The 16,943-nt window shown below is 40.8% G+C and overlaps 1 protein-coding gene across 2 annotated transcripts in view; it reads right to left on the bottom strand.

Annotated features, from left to right (window-relative positions):
* Positions 1-16,943, bottom strand: part of LOC144507289 (latent-transforming growth factor beta-binding protein 2-like) — a 447,226-nt gene that overhangs the window by 7,504 nt on the left and 422,779 nt on the right. Inside the window, exons 29-34 of one of the 2 annotated variants that reach the window (XM_078234343.1) lie at positions 15,261-15,473; positions 14,099-14,185; positions 12,979-13,107; positions 11,564-11,704; positions 8,300-8,470; positions 2,563-3,003 (exon numbers count right to left, since the gene is read on the bottom strand). In XM_078234343.1, the coding sequence (XP_078090469.1) occupies positions 2,563-3,003; positions 8,300-8,470; positions 11,564-11,704; positions 12,979-13,107; positions 14,099-14,185; positions 15,261-15,473 (1,182 nt within the window). The remainder of the gene's footprint in view (positions 1-2,562; positions 3,004-8,299; positions 8,471-11,563; positions 11,705-12,978; positions 13,108-14,098; positions 14,186-15,260; positions 15,474-16,943) is intronic. The other variant, XM_078234344.1, reaches the window with a different exon arrangement.

Genomic DNA, 16,943 nt, shown 5'->3' with positions numbered 1-16,943 from the left:
TTTTGTTAGCTATCTCAGCCAGGGGAAAAGTTTGTCCAGTGACCCCGAACAGGACAAATATGTAGATGTTGACGGAAGATAGGATTAGAGTTGGCTGTTTCCTTTATATCACTCACCCTTGGTTTCTGGGGCAGGGGAGAGATGTAGGAGAGCCTAGGGCACTGGGCAAAGTACCTGCAGTTATTGTTACTGCCAATGAATGACAGCTGCCCTTCAGAACTGGAATGTCACTACAGCCATGATATAAACAATCACTTAATTTATGTTAAAGTTGGAACCTCAAACTTAGCTTATAATTTGAGTGCAGACTCCCAGCAGCCTGTATGTTTGAGGTGGGTTAAGCATTTAGACATATTATATGGCTTAGGCTTCTGTGCCCATTTTTTTAGGAGTAGTTATCTGAAACATTGAATAGGAGGTGCTTATCGGAGCACCAGTTATCAGGCAGGAAGACCTGATGACTATTAACAAGCATTGTGCAAAATTCAGTTTTAAAAAATTCTTTCATGGAATGTGAGCATTGCAGGCAAGACCAGCGTTTATTCCCCAACCCTAACTGACCTTGGGAAGTGGGTGGTGAACCCTCTTAAACTGATGCAGTTCATCTGATGGACACCCTACAATATTGTTAGGAAGGGAGTTCCAGGATTTTGACCCAGTGACAGTGAAGGAACAGAGAGAAAAGTGGAGTTAAAGCCACAATCAGTTTAACTATAATGTTATCAAATGACAGAGCAGGGTTGATGGACCAAATGGCCTACTCCTGCTCCTATCTCTTATGACTTTCCTGCATACAAGAATGCATGAAGTAATCATTGCTTCTGGTCATGGCTGGAGAGAATACAGTGACATAAACTTTTATACTATGTTCAACCTCATAGGATGTCGCAAGGTTGTGCTGGAGAAAGCAGCATAACTCAGTAATTCCCATATGAAGTGTAGACATATTCAGATAGGTCAGAACTTAACATTTCTGGGATGAAGATAATGAGGTATGAAACTCAAACCTGCTTTTCTCCCTTCAAATTTGGACATTATATAGGAATGTCCCATATGGTGTTCTGGAATGGTCACCACAGCAACCTTCCCTGCATTGAAAATGTACTCATGATGTGGAGATGCCGGCGTTGGACTGGGGTAAACACAGTAAGAAGTTTAACAACACCAGGTTAAAGTCCAGGTTAACCCGTTTGACCCAGTGACAGTGTTCACTGTCACTGGGTCAAACAGGTTAAATAAACCTGTTGGACTTTAACCTGGTGTTGTTAAACTTCTTATTGAAAATGTACAGCAGCACATTCACTTCAGCATCTTTCAAATAGGATGCCAGAGGAGTGCTACAGAATATTTTATGCCTCCACATGAGGGTTGCTTTTTCGGGTTGTCACTTCATTTCCACATACAGTCTTTTGAAAAGGTGACAGCTATTTCTAATTATTTCCAACCTTTTAACATTTTCTGCAAATCATACCAACATGTTTATTTATTTTCTGCACAGGACAATGTGTACGAGAAGAATTTTTAAATTAATCATGTGGGTTGCTATGTAAGAGTATTAACAATGCCACAACTATACACTTCGTGTGCACTGTGCAAAACAATTCCACTGGCACTATGATCACCCATGGAGTATCTATAATAAATTAAAAGAAATAATTAGTGATATATCTAATGAGGGGCGGCATGGTAGCACAGTTGTTAGCACTGCTGCCTCAAAACACCAGTGACCCGGATTTGACTCCGGCCTTGGGTGACTGTGTGTGGTGTTTGCACATTCTCCCCGTGTCTGCGTGGGTTTCCTCCAGGTGTTCTGGTTTCTTTCCACAGTCCAAAGATGTGTAGGTTATAGGTTAGGTGGTTTAGCCATGGTATTATATGTGGGGCTATGGGGTAGAATGGAGGGGAGGGCCTGGGTTGGATGGCCTTTTGGAGAGTCGGTGCAGACTTGATGGGCCAGTTGGCCTCTTTCTGCACTGTAGGGATTCTATGGTTCTATGAAGGGATAATGAGAATTTGCTGTAGCAAATTCATCAGTGGGGCAGGAATTGGAAATATAACACTACTCCACCACTAGGTCTAAATCCTGAAACTGTCGCCTAGACAACATTGTGGGTGAACCTAAATCACATGGACTGCAGCAGTTCAAGATGGTGGCTCACCACCACATTAAGAGTAGTTAGGAATGGACAATAAAAGTTGGCCTGTCTGCATCCCATCACAAATATATAAAAAACAATTATTTGAGCTATCAAATCACATCTTATGTAACCAAAATTAAGCAAGATCATTAAAATTCTGAGCAGTGCCTTCATGTTACGTCAAGTTCAGTTCTGCTAAGTCACAATGGAGCATATTATTAGTAAAATAATTGTGCAAGGTAAAATTGCACCTGCTCAAAGATGTTTAATGATCTACACACCTAGAACTCGAATTTTGAGCTATTTTTGCCAATTGGGTAAAATCTATACATGTTCCTTGTGGATAAAGCCAATGTTATAACTTCAGCACATTCATTCACAGGAAAAGGTCTAGTTGTGACAAAAAAAACCAATCTCAGCTTACCATTGTCACTGCTACTAAACAACGGAATTCTCCCAGGCTCTTGAGGACGGTATTGTGGAGTGCGTGAATATCCTTGAGAACCATACTCAGGCCTAGGTTGTGGATTTCTTGATCCATATCCTTCACCAAACTGGGGCTCTGTCAGACCATATTGAGGAGTAAGAAGTGGATCTCTCAGTTCATATCCTGAGTCAGGTTGTGGATCTCTTTGTCCAAATCTTGGTCCAAGATAGGGATCTCCTGGTCCATATTCTAGCTCACTTTGAGAATCATAGGGCCTATATTCAGGCTGAAGATAATTGTCATAGGATCCAATTCCACGATGGAAATCCTGATCATAAGGTGGTGTTTCCGGGCCATATTCAAACCCAGGTCTATCACGGAGCCCAGTTGATCCATCACCAAATATCCTAGGAACATTACAGAGCTGTGCAAAATCATCTGTATGGATGCCGAAAAAAAATCAGTAAATAAAAAAAGACAAGCAGCAAGAAAGCAAATAAGAAGGCATTAAAAACTGTCCACTCTGATAACACAAACAATCCAGTGCTGGAGCTGATTGGTTGTCAAAATATGATAGTTCCAATATGCTGTCCAATTATGATAGCTTTGATATAAAATGTGTCTGGCAACTGTTTATTTTTTCTAAGTTTTACTCTGAATGAATACATTACTTGCCATGACACTGAGATCAACTTGTAATATATAAATCTTGTATAGGCACATACACTTCCTGCCACAAACCTTCTTTCTCGTTGTCATCTTAATTGGAGTTCTTTTATAAAAGTATAACATTCAGTTGACATTTGTTAGCAAACATGAAACCACTAAATATTTCCAATTATTAGAACATAGAACAGTACAGCACAGAACAGGCCCTTCAGCACACGATGTTGTGCCGAGCTTTATCTGAAACTAAGATCAAGCTATCCCACTCCCTATCATCCTGGTGTGCTCCATTATCTGTGTTTCGTTGAGTTTTAGGAAAGGCAAACATGCTAATTACTTACTCATAAGATTGAGGAAGAGAGAGAGAGATAGAGATAGAAAAGGGAGAGAAATTTCAATTGTCTTTAAAAAAACTCTGTGGAACTTTGAAAGAAAATAGAATACAAATTATCTTTGAGCTTTGTTGGTAGGTAGAAATGTAAACATTCTAATATGGGGCAGTAAAATGCGGCGAGCTGTTCAAAAGTCCATTGACTACGGTGGGAACAGAAAATCTCACAAATGGGAGGGATTGTAAAATTCCACCCTTCTTCTGTGTCCTCTTCAGCGAAAAGCTGGCATCTGCACTATCCTTGTTCCTTGCCTCGACTGCAGCATACTTAGTCTGATGTCCCATCACATATAGATCCCACCTCTAATCTATCTCTACATCTGCCAAGTGCCAGTATCTGAGCTGTAGTCTGCAAGTGTGAAATTAAATGATGGTGTTTTGTATCCACTATCTTGTTGGTATTCCTACATTTCCTGGCTAGCTGAAAGGAAAAAGACACAAGCATAAATCTCTTGTGAAGTAGTGGAGGAAGCTGATGGAGGGAGTAAATAGTGCATGCATACAGCTTGTAAATCAGAAGAGCTTGTATGACAAGGGGGAAGTGGGATGTCATAAGAAGCAATAGGTATGAAGATACTGTCATCTTCAATAGTTTTCACTACTAATCACGGTCTCAGCAGTGGCAGTTCCATCCCCCCTCAGTTAGCTCTTGCTGTTGAGTGCCATGCATGTCGTGAAATCTTGGTTGATGCGGATGTTATAGTTGAATAGCTTTCATGGTTGCATAGTCAGTGTAAACTGTTAGATTTTGACATGAGGCTTGCAGCAGTGTAACTGTGCGGCAGTGAGGTGAAACTATGGACTGGATATTATGGAGAGGTGGACTACTTCCATCCCCCAATGAAGGAAAGCCAACATTCAGAAGAAAGCCATGCTGCTGGCAAGCTAAACCAGGTAAGAGTGGGGCTTCTGCCCCCGTCAGTGGGTGGAAGGCTCTGCCTTGAAAGATTGGCCAGTAATTCTGGCAGTCCCAGCAATGCCAAAGCTCAGTAGTGGGCACTGCTAGGACTGTGAGGAGGAGCAAGAAGAATGACGGCTGCTGGAGACAGTTAAGCACCAGATTTTTAGAACAGGAAAGGATCTGAGAGATCTGTGAGTCCCCAGGGAGGGAGACTGTAACAATACAATGGGTGTTTCACTGGCGATAATTCTGAAAGATGCTTTATTCGATAGAGAGAACAAGTCTTGAAGCACAGCGATACCATTAGCGAAAAGTGGGTTCCTGCAATTGCATTGGCTCAAACTGGCCCCATCTCCCACACAGTACAAACTGAAGATAAACTCGTGTGGAGACAACATGCTGATCAGTTGCTAGCTACATGCAATGCCTTCTTACTTGCTTGCCTTTATTTTAGGCATCATTAGATGGGCGGCACGGTAACACAGTGCTGCTTCACAGCTCCAGGGACCTGGGTTCGATTCCCAGCTTGGGTCACTGTCTGTGTGGAGTTTGCACATTCTCCTCGTGTCTGCGTGGGTTTCCTCCGGGTGCTCCGGTTTCCTTCCACAATCCAAAGATGTGCAGGTTAGGTTGATTGGCCATGCTAAAATTGCTCCTTAGTGTCCTGAGATGCGTAGGCTGGAGGGGTTAGTGGGTAAATATGTAGGGATATGGGGGTAGGGCCTGGGTGGGATTGTGGTCAGTGCAGACTCGATGGGCCAAATGGCCTCTTTCTGCACTGTAGGGTTTCTATGGTTCTATTAGATGATTTTGTACAGCTCTGTAATATTCCTAGGATATCTGGTGATGGATCAACTGGACTCCGTGATAGACCTGGCTTTGAATATAGTCCAGAAACACCATCCTATGGTCAGGATTTCCAATGTGGAATTGGATCCACAATTATCTTCTCACTGGTGGATTTCCCACCGGTTGCCTGTGCACTTCAAGGATTTGGTTGTTCTTGACCTTAGAGGTATTCTCCGGTTTTACAGAAGATGTCTCTACTCTGGAAGGAGTAAGTCTCTTTTGCAGAAGGAAGACTAGTAGTAGCAAGTGATTCTTCAGCAATCTCGGTTTCTGCTGATTGATTCAAAGTCATAGTTACCGTATCTGATGGTATGGACAGCGGTTCATCCCAAAGTAGTTTTGGCATACATGATACTGGTACATCAATGCTTGTAGCTAACAACTGATCGGCATGTTGTCTCCACACTAGTTCATCTTCAGTTTGTACTGTATAGGAGATAGGGCCAGTTTGAGACAATGCAGTTGCAGGAACCCACTTGTTGCTAATGGTATAGCTGCGCTCCAAAACTTGCTCTCTTTATTGAAACAAATGTCTTTTAGAATTACCTTCTCAAAATTTGCGACTGCTGATTGCGTTCTACTATCTCAGGTGACTCCTGCAGTAAGAGTAGATCAAAAGTAGTTCTCCACTTCCTCTTTAGTGGAAGCAAAGATGGGGAACTCTGAGTGGCATGTGTGTGATATTGCGATATATCGCTAAGAAAATGTTTAGATGTGATTTAATGAACCTTGGTCCTTAAAGATTTTCAGTGAATGCTTCAAGGACTGGACAAACATTTTGGCTAATCCATTCATTGATGGGTGGTAAGGTCCTGATTTTATGTGTTGGATACCTCTCATCTTCAAATAATCTCCAAACTTTTGAACCATGAATTGTGGTCCATTATCACTCACAATTTGTTCTGGTTTTCCAAATCTGGTGAAAATGTCAAGCTTTTCACTGGTTGGTTTTGTAGCTGCTGACTTCATTAACAACTTCTGGCCATTTGGAATGTGCCTTAATGACAAGCATGAACCTGCAAAGTCAATGCATAAATGTTGCCAAGGCATTTTAGGTCATTCCCACTGATGTAATGGGGATAACAGTGGTGGATTCTTTACCTGCGCACATGATTGGTACATTTCCTCGATGTGGGCATCTAGTACAGACCACCAAAAGTAACTCCTTGCAAATTGTACCTATTCAAATAATCCCTGGGTCATGTAATTGTTCCAACAATCTTTCTTGCAAGTTTGGAGGAATTATTACCCTCATCCCCCATAACAAGCATCCACCCTATACTGTCAACTCGATTTTCTGGAAACATACGATTTTAATTCAAGGTGCATAATAATATTAATGACCATCGTTTAAGTCTGCTTGGGGCAAGAGATAGAATACATTTATGTGGCCCAAAAATAGTTGTTCAGGGACAATGGTCTGTCCGCAATGTGAAGTGATGACCATAGAGGTATTGGTGAAATTTCCACATTCCAAAGATAATATTCAGTGCCTCTTTCTCCAACTGGGCATAATCTGATTCAGCACTCATCAAAGTACATGGCGCGTAAGCTATGGATCTTTCTTCCCCTGATAACAGTATGTGTGACACCACCACTCCAACTCCATACGGCAAGGTAACATAGGCAAGTGGCACAGTGGTAACTTTAGATTGAAATATATCAACACTTCTGACTTCTTCAGGGCTTCTTTGACTGACTGATGTGCTTTTTTGCACTCTGGTGTCCATTGCCATGCTTTGTGCACAACAAACTATATGATGGCTTAAGTAGAGTTGCTAGGTTCCAGGCAAATGTACCATAATAATTAATTAACCCTAGGAATGATCTTAACTGTGTGACATTCATTGGTCATGGAGCCTCCATCTTCTTAGGTGCCTTGTGTAAACCTTTGCTATTGATCGCATGGCCTAAATATTGTATTGACGTTTGAAAGAAGTCACATTTTTTCTGACACAAAAACCACACGCATGATGACATTTCAATATGGCTACTGGGTCACATAGAGTGTTCCTGTTTGTTAGTATCAGTGATCAGTATGTCGGCAAGCTAACATTGTATCCCTTGTAGACCACTTAGGATCTGATTCATGGACTGTTGGAATAAAGCAGGTGCTCAAGTTATCATAAAAGGTAATCTCTTAAAGCAGAATAGGCCTTTGCTAATGTTGCCAAACTACTTACTTGTGCCTTAACTTATCTATAATCACTCTGCCTTGCAGACTGACAATTTTTTAATTCTATATCCTTATGGTATCCCACTAGTTACAGTTTGCCAACTTGAAAATGACCCATATTTTCAGACTGTCTGTTTCCTGTCCATTTGTCAATTCCTTTCCCTGGAAAATTCTGGCCTAACTGCATCTATCATTTATCAGGAGCCTCACATGTTTCTGGGAGACCAGGAATTAAAAGAACAGGTGAACTAATCTTGAGTGTATGAAGCCTCAATGGAAATAAAAACTAGCAGAGATACAAAATGGACTGCACTATACACTATTGCCCCCCGAAATCAAAATTTAGCCCTTAGTAATTACTTGGCATTTACATTCAATATGGGCGTTGAATAGAAACATAGAAACCCTACAGTTCAGAAAGAAGCCATTCGGCCCATCGAGTCTGCACCAACCACAATCCCACCCAGGCCCTATCCCCATATCCCTACATATTTTACCCACTAATCCACGCATCTCAGGACACTAAGGGGCAATTTTTTTAGCATGGCCAATCAACCTAGCCCCGCACATCTTTGGACTGTGGGAGGAAACCGGAGCACCCGGAGGAAACCCACGCAGACACGAGGAGAATGTGCAAACTCCACACAGACAGTCACCCAAGCCGGGAATCGAACCCAGGTCCCTGGAGCTGTGAAGCAGCAGTGCTAACCACTGTGCTACCGTGCCGCCCTAAATAATAATAATATCTTACCTGATGTTCTGGAGGGGCAGAAGGCACACTGCAAGCCCCAGGCCTCTCCGTACAAGCAGCAGCATTCAGTGTACGTTGTTGATCTGGTCCTCAAAGGTTTGTTACAGATGTCATCCTCACTCACATCTTGCCAGCATATATCTAGATATGTGTCTACCTCTTCAGAGTCAACTAAAGAATGTAATTAATATCAACAGGATTATCTTCAAAACAAGTTAAAATCTTTGGTCAGGTTACTGTTGAACACAAAAAAAAGGGTAAAGCTTGTGAGGGTCCATGCTTTGAGGCCTTGTATGAGCAAGTGACGTCAGAATAATGTGGTGTGCTGCCTGAAATTTTACATCCTTTGATATAAGCGGAGTGCAAATTATAACCAACACACTTATTAAGCTGCATGTAGATCAACTTTTCCAGCACAGTGGCAACTGTGTTCAGGGCAGCTCGATTTTAAAAAGGGGGCATCTAATTAGACATTACCTCCCCTAATATACAAAGGAACTAACGCTAATTCAAGTACAGGACCTGGAAGCCTTTGTAATGTCTATACAAACATGATGAGAGGTGCACTTCCAACTCAGAATGTGATTGTGTCATAGTCTTTTACCCAGAAGCAGTAGAGTCAGGAAAAATTGTAATTTCTTTAAAATGTCCAGGGAGTCTAATTGTTTTAGAGAATGTTTGAAAAGGCATTTTAAAAGTCTGCATCGTAAAGGGATCAACCATAATTTTATTGGATAAGAAGAAAACATGGTCCATGTGACCTGACAATCCTTCACCAGGAAGCAGTACCTACAGGGATTTAAGATAGAAGCCATGTGGTCACTCACAAAAGAGAGCTGCAGTTGAGAAGACATATTTACAAGGAACTGTGTGTGTGTATAGGATGCTTAAACAGGACAGAAAACAAAAGACAGGGCTGGAGCACAGATTGTGAATTGGATAAATCTGCAGCTATGCTTGAGTTTTGACAGAAACAAGCAGAATGTTCAACAAGATTTACTGCAGGAATCAGATAAAGAAGTCACTGTGGAATCTGTGCCATCAAGACTGTTGTGAACCTAGCTAAGGAGGTTCTATAGCAGTGTGCTGTGTGGGTAATGACCATCTCCGGGGGTCTCAAATGGAATATAGCTGCCAGTGCATGTGACTCGAGGGCTATATCAATTGAGGCTGAGTTAGAGAAATTTGGAACCGCTTATGGTGCCACATGAGTGTGGGTGCTTATCGCTATGTAAGATGTATCTAATTGAAGCGGAATTTACTTTTTTACTTGAAATATCATTCTCCTGTTAATTCATGTGTAATTTTGTGTTGACTCTGATTTGTGTTGAGTTACAAGAAAGTAGAATATGTTGGTAATTTCTTCATTTGGGGGCCATTCAATAAATTTGGTAATTTTGGTTTAAAATTTATCCATGAGGATCGTAACACATGCAAAAATTGTGAGGCGTTATCAAATTTTAGGCCACAATGTCAGATTTGGGTTTGAATTTTACTTTTGGGGTGTGCCCAATGTTGGCATGGATGTGAAACCTGCTCTCACCCTTGTAGTATTACGCTGACTGGCTAATTAACAGCCATCCAATGTGAAACACACTTTGTGAAAGGCTGAGCACTATGAGGGAAGGTGGGAGGAGGGCGTGTAGCAAGAAAAGGGAGCTTGGGGGACAGCCACTGCAGAGTTGTCTGATGGAGCTATTAGTTTGTAAAAAATAACTACCAGTGGAAAAACTGCCATGAGTGTCCGGGCAGCACAATCATATACAGACGTCAATCTCCAGACAGACTTGTTAATTTTATTTGAACCTGACTTTCATACCACCCTGGATTGATATTGCACCTAAGATTTAGAGGCTGCCTTGCCAATTGGCCTATCCACCAACCGTAAAGATAGATGGGCAACATAAAATCCCAGTCAATTGCTGTTTAATTCATTTAAATTGGTTCCTTGATGGTCAACTTGCGCCCGCTGACCGAAATATCAGATGCAGGCGCAATGTCGTTGCGACACATGCCTGACATTTTGCGTGATTTTATACGCTTCTGTGTTGCGTGCACGCCCACCAGAGCAATGTAAAATTCTGGCTGAGATCTTGGGTGACAGCGGGTTTCACACCCATGCCAACTTCAGGTGTACCCCAGATATAAAATTCAGGCCCTTATGTCTGCACACACTTCCTTTCCATAAACCATAATTTTCTGTTGTGCATTGATGCCACACTTCTGTGTCAACTATTTCCATTGTAAATTCCAATACATGGGAGAGGCAGTGTGTGATGATATTGTGCCTTTAAGAAATGTATTTGTGTCATGTTTCTTGTGCAGGATTTGTTTTAGCAGTCAGTTCTTTTAACTGGTGCCATTTTGTCTGTAACCGGTAGCCCCTATTGTTACTGCAGCAGCATATTTTATCTTAATTGCTAAAGTGTTTGTTTTAATCTGGACTAATACAATTCTGTTATTTTAATTTATTTTCCCTGAGGTTTTTCAGAGTAAGGCTTGATTAGGTTGATTGACAGGAAAAATCATGTAACTGGGCAGGACTATGCTTGCATAGAGAAATAAGCTCAGTTGCAGCTTGGGATACTTAGGGGGAGGTAGCTCTCTCTCTCTCTCTTTCTGTGGCTCTTTCTCTCTCTGGATTTGGAGACCAGGATCTGCCAGAAAATGCATCTTTTTCTCTGAGGTTCCGCTATTTGGGGATGGATCGTTCTCTGGAGGCTGCTGTATGGGAGTCAGAAGACAGGTGTCTTTTTGTATCTGTCCAGTGGGGTTAAAAGGCTGGAAACATAGCACTTACATGAGCATATCCATTTTTGTGTTAACTGATTCTGAAGAAGGATGTATGTCTGTGGGGATATTGCTTACATTGAAACTATACAGATCGCTAGCTGTTAAGAATTACACCTTGTCATATTTAGGTATTTCAATTGGTAAAAGTTATGCTCATTCTTTTTGCTATATTTTAAATGCATTGTCAAATAAAGTTTGTTTTAATGCAAGTTTCCTAGTGGGTCAATCCAATCATACCTGCAGCCAGTGAACCTGTGCATACACGGGAACTTCAAATGAAGATGATTTGTCTCAGCTGCGGTATTTATGATTTAATGACCGTGTAGATCAAATTAAGAACACGGTTGTGGAGAGTTGTCAGTACTGATGGAGAGTGGGGGAGGAGGTGAGGGATTCTCTTAATTTTCTAGCAACTTGGAATAAATATATAATTATCAAAACAGTACAAATAGCATGGGAACTTATATTTACCCCCTGATTCTGTGCCATTTATACATCTTTTACGCGTTACATCCAGTGTAAGTGGTGGGCTGCAGAAACAATTAAAAGATCCTGGTGTATTGACACATTCTCCATTCACACAAGTATTTTCATCCTGACACTCATCAATATCTAAAGAAATAATGATAAATAAAAAGAAATAAGTTAATCCTTTAGAATCATACATTAACATTTACCTATCTCTACAAGTTATTTAGCACCTTCCCCAGGTGATAATGATTACGAAAAATCATTTATGCAATTGTCTATTGGTTGCAAATCTTTTTACATTATTGCAATTAAAGTATAGAATGCAAGCTGTGTTGTGTGTAAATAATGTGTGTGCATTCTTCCAACTTTGACTCTTTTCTGTAAGTTTACCTTCAAAACAGAAAATGTGTTATTTTAATGGACAGTTTTTAAAATTGGATGGTCGATTTAGTGCTTGCATGTTCCCAGGAGGGACCAGCACTCGAGGATTGCACTGCATTGGTGCACAACCTACAGGTGCACAACCTATTTTCAACACCTATAATGGATGGATGAAAAATTGCAGGTTGTACACCCATCAGTTAACACCATGTGAGTGTTGCTTCCCACTAGATTTGTGGAATCAACCTTAGCATTTAACATACGGGGCGATTTTGAGCCCGCACACTCTGTCTATGGGAACGGTGACATGTACTCAAAACCTGGAGAGCGCAATTTGCACCGGAGAGTTTCCGAGTTCCGATCTTACTGGCCCTTGCTGGTGGAGTGGAGTGAAACATGCCTCAGGACCGCAGAAAGCTCATTTTAATGCATTAGTATACCATTAGCAAGCACTCTCTCCGGGACTTCCCCTTCACCAGATATTCAGCAGGCACTGACATGACATTACACTGGCACCATTTGCAATAGATCCATCTAGACATGAACCTGCCGTGGAGGTCTCTCCAGGGTCATAAAAGAATAGCCCCTGGGTGGGAGGGACATGGCCAGACAGTGGCCTGGCAATGCCCTTGGCACTGCCTCTTGGCATAGGTTGGCAATGCCAGGTTGGTGCCATGCCAACCTGGCAGTGCCAACCTGTGGCAAGGGGCAAGTCCCAGTAAAGATGGCGCCCTGATCGCTGGGCAATGGCATTCTGCCGGTATGTTAAGGCCCTGCTCCACTGAATGACGGCATCAAATACGCTCCCTTGATCTCTTTTGGCAGAGTGGAGAGAAACACACTGGTTTTCTTGCCGGACACAAAACTGCCATTTTTTGGTTAGATTTTGCTCATAGACTTTATATTACTTTGGGAATGCTTATAAAAGAGATTAGACAATCATTTACTGCATGTTCATTGGACACACTCAGTTTTAAACAAACAAACATTTGTAGGCACACTTCACTATAATCATGCTAATATTTCAAACTTACCTACACATTCCAGCCTCACTTTGTCATAGTAAAATCCTGTGTCACAATAACAGGCATAGTCACCTATATTATTTACACAATGCCCATTCTTGCATATTTCTGATTCAAACATTGCACATTCATCTGCATCTATAGGTGGAGAAAAGCACACTATTTTAGAAGCATTCGTTTAAGTTCAGACCGGAATCGTCAGTAATGAGTACAAAGCTATCCAGAGGTGTAAGTCAACCAACAAAGTGTTATACCTAAAGTGTTATATCTGAAGTGTGACAATAAATTTGTGATATCAGAAAGTAAATGTTACAAGAGTTCAGGTGACCTGTGGTGTTGGGCAAAGTAAGTAATTTCTTCACACGTTCTGCAACAATCGCCTATTGTGAGCTCTGTGTGAGCTAAGTACAGTCGGAAGTACAATTCTGATTTTGACTAATGGGTGAGATTCTTTAGCTTCCCCTCAGTGTTTTACTCAGCGGTAGGAGGAGACACGCCGTTCATTGGCGCGGGATCTTCTGGTCCCACCGCTGTCAATGGTATTTTCTATTGAAGCCACTCGACGCCGCCTGGAAACCCACGACAGGGGGTGCACTGCTGGCAGGACCAGGAATTCCCACTAGTGTAAACGGCCAGAGAATTCCAACCATTATTTGACAAAATGAAAGAATTTTTAGTTTGTGGCTGGCTGTGAAATAACTGATGTGTGAATGCTTGATGTTGGCATTGGGTTCCCAGAAATGTGACATTGGCCTGGATTTTATGGAGCACCTGCACACCTACCCACACCAAACCGCAATGATCAAATGGTGGCAAATCTCTGGTCAGCACCACCAATAGCTGCTAATTGATTACTTATGAGTTTCAATTGGCCCACGGGCAGGTGGGCTTCATGCTGCTCAGCCCTGGTAAAATCACGATGGGGACAGGGGCAGATGGGTAGGCAGTGGGCATGGCACTCATGGCATTTTACAGGCTTCTTGCTTGAAAACCCATTGCTGAGGGAGCATAATATCCAGCCAGTTATCTAATTTCCCAGTACTAATATTGTTGCATGTATGTGTACAGAACTTCACTAATAAGATCAGTTGCTGTCAAATCAATTAATTTGGGCTATTTTAAGACTCACCTCCATAGTTCTGTGATCCAAAGCTAAAAGAACCAATCTGAAATGGAATGAATCCTTTGCCATCTGGACAAATTTCATTATATTCATCTGAATTAAAGCAAGGAGAACAATTACTAATGATGCTGTTTTGACTAATAAATGTTTTGAATATGATATGATCAGATATGAAGATAATTGATAGTCTCACTGTCCTGCTGTCACAATAAAATGAGATGGGAATCCTATTTGCTGGCTCTGTAGTATGCATAGACACATCCTGAAAGTGGTGCTGACTGACCACTGGGTAATTATCATCCTGTATCCTGAGCAATCTGCTTTTCTAAGTATTTCATTGCCCTTTAATGAAGTATTATTGAACACACCCATTCACCTGATCATCCTGTGTCTGCTATCCTTACAAGAGTGGCTCTTCTTCCATTTCTGGTGTGTTATCTGGGGTAATGTACCCTTATTAAGTTAGGATGTGCACTGCTCTTTGCAGCTATCCTAGTTATGGATCATGTATTACATTTGCCAACTCAGACTCTGAACCATTTGACTATTCCAATGTATATTTGGTTAATATTAAAAATCTCATTAAAATAATCTTTTTTTTCACATGCCTTTCTTATTCAGACCTCGTGACTTTTAATTTACCTATTATTAGATTGGTCTTTTTCACAGTAAAGGTAATCAACCAGATTACCAAATGGCATGTGTTCAGCTTCTTTAATCTTCCTAAAATGCCTCTTTCCTGAACACTCTGTACCTCTGTACATTGTATTCCTCTGGGCTAAGTCATTTTCTGACATTCCCACTATACAATATTTCCCTATCATCTACCAGCCTTAAGTTAAAGCATCTAAATGGCAGGACTGACTTCCTAAGAGTGCTATTCTTTTCAGAAAATGATGAAATATTATTAAAACTTAACTCCAAAATACAGCTGTATGACGACCTTATTTTATCGCATTCATTGGAAAAATAGACTGAAAGCTGCTTAGTTTAATACTTGTATTAAATATCGTTCAAATATTCATTGTAGTTAAAACCACTATTATCAAGGAATGTTAAAAGATAACATTTTATCATTGGTTTTAACTTCTAGCACTTCAACACCATCCAACAGTACACATTTCAACAGAATAATTTGTGTAAATACAAGTCCTGAGAATGATTTTACCTGTGTTTATCATGGGACAAGGGTGAACTTCACAATTGTCACCCCAACCAACTCCAACAGTACAGCAACATTCCTCTTTTGTGATGTTTCGTGATAGCAAATTATCACAGAAGTTTTCATCATTCAGATTATAGTAGCATTCCTTCAAATCTCCCTTTGCAGATGCTGGCATCATGGACAACTCTGGCATTATCGACACTCCTGGTGTTTGCTCTATTGTTTTGGAGAGAAATATATGTAAAATATAATTGATCAGGATGAGCCCAAACACTTCAGTACATTGTTGTTATGATGTAACAATCTGTGCTGGTCCACTATAAAGGTAAAGTCAATTGGCTGTAATTTTTATTATTGTTCTTTCATGCGATGTGGATGTTGCTGGCTAAGCCAGCATTTATTGCCCATCCCTAATTACTCTTGCGAAGGTGACTGTTGCAGTCCATATGGTGTAGGAACACCCACAATACTGTTAGCGAGGGAGTTCCAGGATTTTGAACCAGTGACAGTGAAAGACTGAGGTACTTAATTTATAAAATCAGAACAGTATATCAAAACAAAACCAGAAAAATTATTTCCTAATGGTTATCTGTGGTCAAGTAAAGAACCTACCTCAGTTCCAACAAATTGCTGACTAATTCAGGTGTCAGCCTTAGCTCATTAGTTGCACTCTTACCTGAATCAGAATGTTCTGACTTAAAGCCACTTCAGAGACTTGAGCATTTAATGTAGGCTGGCATTTCAGTGCAGTACTGAGTGAGTGCTGCATTATTAGAGATGTTGGCCGAAATTTTACCGCCACGCCCGCCCTGAAATCAGTGAGGGCACAACTTACAGAATGGAATTCTCCATTGGCCTTAGGCAGGATTTTACGAGCCTCCCCCAAGCGAGGTCATAAAATCCTGGCTGTTGACTTTCAAATAAAATGTTAACCCAAGGTCCTGCCTGTCCTGTCAAGTAGATGTAAAAAATCCCATGGCACTATTCATAGAGTATCAGTGGAGTCCTTCCAGTCTCCAACATTTGTCCCTCAACCAACGTTACTAAAACAGAGTATCAAACTTAATTACTGTTCAAGGCAACTTGTTGTCAGAGTTCTCTTACATTGTAACCTGGATTACAATGTAGTGCTTAATTGGCTGTAAAGTACTTTGGGATGCACTGAGGCCATGAAAGATTTTATATAAATTCAAATTTTAATTTTCTTTAATTCAGCAATTTTAGAAATGATCAGAAATCAGAGAGTTCAAATTTGGAGACTAAACAACTGTATGGTGACCAACATGCCTCAAGTGCAGGTTTATCTAATGATTGACACCGAGGATTCCAATTTCACTTACAAGTGAATAATATTTCAATAAATATTCCCTCTGCTTTTAAGTCTCCTGTGTAGACTGCAGCACAAATAGCATTAGTTGTTCTGAATCCTGATCTTATCCTACCCAATCATTGAATAGGAGTCACAGATGGACTGTGATGTAGGAGATTTCTAACCAGTTAATAAGGTTTTTAAACAGAATACATAAGGCACTGACAGAATTACCAGAAAAGAGTTAAATGATTCTTGAAACAAGTTAATAAGCAAATGAAAGAATAGTTTACACAAATGTGAATGCAGTAAGAGAATTAAACAAGTAATTATGATTTTAAAACATAAATGCTGATATTTTAATGTATTTTCAGTAT

The sequence above is a fragment of the Mustelus asterias genome, chromosome 18 (genome assembly GCF_964213995.1).
Source record: "Mustelus asterias chromosome 18, sMusAst1.hap1.1, whole genome shotgun sequence".
NCBI classification, from domain to species: Eukaryota; Metazoa; Chordata; class Chondrichthyes; order Carcharhiniformes; family Triakidae; genus Mustelus; species Mustelus asterias.
Note: the sequence above shows the minus strand (reverse complement) of the source record. Positions and strands in the feature narration are given on the sequence as shown.